Source organism: Engraulis encrasicolus, chromosome 12, assembly GCF_034702125.1.
Source record: "Engraulis encrasicolus isolate BLACKSEA-1 chromosome 12, IST_EnEncr_1.0, whole genome shotgun sequence".
NCBI lineage: Eukaryota > Metazoa > Chordata > Actinopteri > Clupeiformes > Engraulidae > Engraulis > Engraulis encrasicolus.
Window position 1 is genome coordinate 7,974,035 of NC_085868.1, and position 5,000 is coordinate 7,979,034.

The following is a 5,000-nucleotide window of genomic DNA, read 5'->3' on the forward strand; positions in this document are numbered from 1 at the left end:
GAGATAATGTTCAATGAGTTGAATTTTGATTTTTCTATTGTTACGATGAGTTTAAACAAAAAAGGGCAAAAATGACAAGGACAAAATTATTAGCCCCCTGATCATTAATAGTCAATATGGCGGCATTTATGAACCAAAACTGACAACAGGCTCTGATAAGTTGCTACCTAGGTTGGCACATGCCCCACTAGGGATTTTGGCCCATTTCTTCACTGCAAAGTGTTCTAGCTGGTCCAAATCGCATGGATGCTGAGCATAGACATTAACCACAGACTCTCAGTGGGATTGAGGACTGGACTATGAGCAGGCGATTCCAATATCATGGTTTTAGTGTCCTTGAAGAACCTCTGAACTAATCTAAATGTATGCTTTGGGTTACAAAGTTGTTGGAAGACCCAGCAATCCAGATTCAGACCCAGACTCCCTGTGTCTGAGGCTGAATAACAGACTAAACTTGATGCCCCGCCACTGTGTGTAACTGTAGAAACTGCTTGGCCTCATTAGACCAAAGAAGCATTGGACACCTGCCTAGATGATTGTTATTGACCTGGCCTCACCTGGAGTTTTTTCCCCCACCAAGAAAGACAGTTGTTAGGGCTTGTCATCATCTTGGGCTTTGGGGCCATCATCACAGAAGAACCCCTTTACTAAAGGCAGTGCATATCCGAGTGTTATTGAGCTTTGCCTGTGAACATTTGAAAGTCAAAAATGAGTTTTGAACATCTCTGCTTTCATCTGATGATATTCAATTGCACCTGCTTCGATGCATGAATTCTGCTTCTGTCAGGTGAAGAAAGGGATAGGCCTTGAATCGTTATAAGATGGTTTCCACAATTAAACATGGTGGTGGATGCATCATTCTGTGGCAGCCTCAGCTACAGGAAACCTTGTTTGGGTGTACGGCACCATAAAAACTGAAAATTATGATAGAATGTGGAAAGTGACCTTGCAAAAATATGCTCATAGAGGGAGCTAAGATCTTCACTGGATCTTTCAATAAGATAATAACCCAAAACTTGCATCCAAAATAGTTCAAATGTTCCTCAAGGATACTAAAACCATGATCATGGAGTGGTTCAGACCTCAATCATTTAGATAGTATTTGAAGAGTGCTGAAAATGAATGTCCATCCTCAACATCCATGCCATTTGGACCAGCTTAACTATTTGCGATGAACAAAATGGGCCAAAATCCCTGGTAGGACATGTGCCAACATAGTTAACAACTAATCAAAGTGCCTGGTGTCAATTGTTGTTCATAAATGGCACTGTATTGACTATTAATGATAAGGGGGCTAATAATTTTGTCCTTGCCATTTTTACACTTTTTTGTTTAAACTCATTGTGAAAATGGAAAAGTTCAAATTTAACTTATTGGATACTATCTCCATGGTGTATTTGTTTCCAGAATAACACACATTTATTAATAATGATCATTCTCAATGATCAATGAAGAGATATGTCTAATTTCAGGAGAGGGGCTAGTAATATCGTCCTCAACTGTATGTGTGTATGCGTGTGTGTCTGTGTGTGTGTGTGTGTGCGCGCGCATGTGTGCTGTATGTTTTGTACTGTATGTATGTATGAATGTAGCCTATGTCACTTTAACACCTCTCTGCACTTTCTTGTCCCCTGTTAGTTTCCCACCGCGTCCCTGATAGGCCGTCTCCGCGACGATGCCATAGTGACAGTGATGATGACGACCTGCCCAATGTCACCCTGGACAGCGTCAACGAGACCGGATCTACCGCGCTGTCCATCGCACGCGCCGTGCAAGAGTGAGTACTCCTCTCCTCATGTGTGTGTGTGTAAAGCCAGGCTCAAACTACACGACTAGCGATTGTGTGTCCGATTTTGGCGTCGGGGTGCACCGCACACTAGAAGAGAATCGCAACTGTCAATCTTGTCGCTGCTCGCAGCAACCGAGACAATGCCCGATGTTCTATTTCCATTCGCAAATATCAAACACTGTTTGATTTCTACGACTAGCGATCGGCGACTTTTTGAGCTGCCAAAGTTCTATCTCAGAACGTCGCTCACGACGAGGAAATCTTTCCCGACAATCGCTTGCGATGGTCCTGGGGGGGTAACGTTCCAGCGATTGTCGTAAGGGGGGTTTTCAGCCGAGAATCGGCGCGATAGTCGTGTAGTTTGAGCCAGGCTTAAGTGTGTGTGAGTGCGTGTGTGTAGGGGGAAGGAGCAGGGGGAAGGAGCAGAGAGAAAGAGTAAGAGAGAGTGTGAGAGAGAGTGTACATGGCCTCTACATTATTTCTCCTTGTGCACTCTGTGAACAAGTTCTTAGTGTCTGTGTGCGTGTGCGCGTGTGTGTATGTGCATGTGTGCGTGCTCGACCACACTTTCCACAGTAACTAACGGGTTGCCAGGTCAGTAGGACAGATAAGTAGGTGGCTGAGAGAGTGAGTGGGTGGGGCAGATGGTGTGGTAGATAAGAGGGGCCACCGACTGAGTCAGCTAGTTGGAGGTAAGTGGGTAGCAAACGAATAGGCACACAGGATACATGCTGCACACGAGTGAGCCAGTGGACAATATGACTGTGTAGGTGGGGCTAGATGGGCAAGTTGAAATGGCTAACCAGGACAGGTGAGTGGCGCAAACGAGTGACTGAGAAGGGGTGCATTTCTCATAACCATAGTTGCTAACTAACCTAGCTACTTTGTTGGTTGCAATGCAAATTCCCATTGGCAACTACCCAAGTTGCTAACTGCTAACAACTACGCTTTCGAGAAATGCACCCCAGGACAGGTGAGTTGGCAAGTAAGTGTTTCAGTGGTTAGGCAGGTGAGTAAGACAAGGCAGTTGTGGAAGGACGGATTACTGCAAGGGCATAAGGGGCCCAGGCCCAGGGGCCCAAGAGCCAAGGGGGACCTGAAGCCAAAGCCTCCGAGCTAGTACATCAAACCCTTATGTCCTCATTTTGTGTTCAAATTGCACTTTTAAAGCACTGTACTTTCACAACCCCTGAACCCCCAACAACAAAGGCTTTCTAACATCTTCACCAACCCCCAAACTCTGTTGAAACCTGGTGTGGAGTCATAATTGGTCCCTGCAGGTGTGTGTCAGAGTGGTCAAATGAATGGCCGGGTGAGTTAGTGTGGGAAGGAGAGCGACTCAGTAATTGAGTGAGTGGGCTGATATGGACATACGGTAATGGACAGGTGTGAGAGTGGGAGAGGGGAGGTGAGCGAGGCAGTGGTTAATTGGCCTGTGCGTGCGTGTGTGTGTGTGTGTGTGTGTGTGTGTGTGTGTGTGTGTGTGTGTGTGTGTGTGTGTGTGTGTGTGTGTGTGCGCGTGTGTGTGTACGTGTGTGCGTATGCGTGTGTGTGTGGGCAAGCATGTCTGTATACAATAGTGTGTGTGTCTTTGACTGCTTGAGTGGGGGCAGGTGAAATGGTAGGTAAAGTAGTCAGTGTATGTGTGTGTGTGAGTGGGGGGAATGTGAAAGGGTCATTGTGTGTGGGTGGTAGTCAGGTTGTTTTCTGAGATGCCTGGCTTCACTGGACACTGGACTAGGGTGGCCATCGGTCCGTTTTTACGACCTGTTCACGACGTCCGTGTGTCCCTCTCTTTGTCTTTCCTTTCCTCCTAGCCTTTTGCATATGGCCTCGAGATGCGAGGCAACGTCATTGACGCAAACTAGACCTTGACAGTCGGTCACGTTTCCGATATCTGCGGCCGCCATGATACTCCAGATATAACCCCATACTTCGCCCAGCGAATTAACTGTATTGCTGTCGCCTTATGTCGGGGAAATCTCCGTGCAATAGCCCTATATGAAGTTCATTAACTGACTGTATGAAAGTTAAATAAGGTAACTATATTATTGTCTACTGTCTGTTTCCTATTTTTTCCTGCACTGGTGGCAACGCATGGTGCAACTAAGTTTGTCCGCTAAATGCCTTTACAACGATACGAGGGTTCTCACAACTTTACAAACAGGGCAAAGAAACGTCTTTCTGCACGGGCGCTGTCTGTATTTTGGGCTCCATCCAGCGTCTGCATGAAAAAAAGGTTGACAGAAGCGGTTTGCCTCCCTTAAAACACCGCTGATAAACACACTTCTGACCTCAAAGTTAATCAAATTAATTGTTGGCTATTAGGCCTACGAATGCATGACTACCCAAAATACATAAAAAAATAATAAAAAAACGAAATAGCCTACACAGACAACAACGGAAGGATTTGTCTATCGTAACCTGCCGTCTCTGATACAATATTAAGTTAGTGGTACTGATGACTCCTTTATCGGAGTGAGATAATGAAATGCGAAAATCCTTCCCCCCAAAAATATTGTTTTACAAGTAAAACTGCTGTTGGCAGCTGAATTTAGTCTGAGGTAAGATGGCAGCGCTGTTCCCTGATTTCTGCCTACAGTTTAGAATGCCAACTTCACTGTTTTCTCCACGGAGGCGGGGATTCGGCAAGTCGAAGCAATGGGTGCGCGCAAGGACGCTAGGTTAGAAAGTTAAGGGGCGGGGTTGTCCGGCCGAAGTCCGGACAGCTGGTCACCCTACACTGGACTGTCCTGTGCCCAAACACACAATCTCTCTCTGACACACAAACATACGGCTCCCCATGTAGCCAATCAGAAAGGCAGCAGGTGCTACAGTAGCGGCAGAGCAGATGAGTGTGTGCTGACGGACATCGACGTATGTGAACACACTAGGGGTGGGCGATATGGGCAAAAAAAGTTATCTCGATAATTTTTAGAATTTTCACGATAACGATAATTTGACGATAATGCTGTGCTGAAGAGCTTTCACTTTTTGAATTTAATAATATGCATATGCTGGACTGTAGGCCTAAAGTAATACTTCATCACTTGTCATGAAAACATATCCATGTAAATAAAAAATAGGTTTATGATGTATTGCTAATGATTCTGTTAGAGGACAGTCATTTTTGACTGGAAACAGTGCATTTGTAGATAGGAATCAGAACCTAACTATGGCAGCTGCAAATTGCATGTGTTGGATTTCACAC

General features: G+C 45.5%; 1 protein-coding gene across 1 annotated transcript in view; it reads left to right on the plus strand.

The window, feature by feature from the left end:
• Positions 1 to 5,000, plus strand: part of klf12a (Kruppel like factor 12a) — a 56,998-nt gene that overhangs the window by 41,402 nt on the left and 10,596 nt on the right. The window contains exon 4 of the mRNA XM_063211568.1: positions 1,639 to 1,777. Coding sequence (XP_063067638.1) covers positions 1,639 to 1,777 — 139 coding nt within the window. The remainder of the gene's footprint in view (positions 1 to 1,638; positions 1,778 to 5,000) is intronic.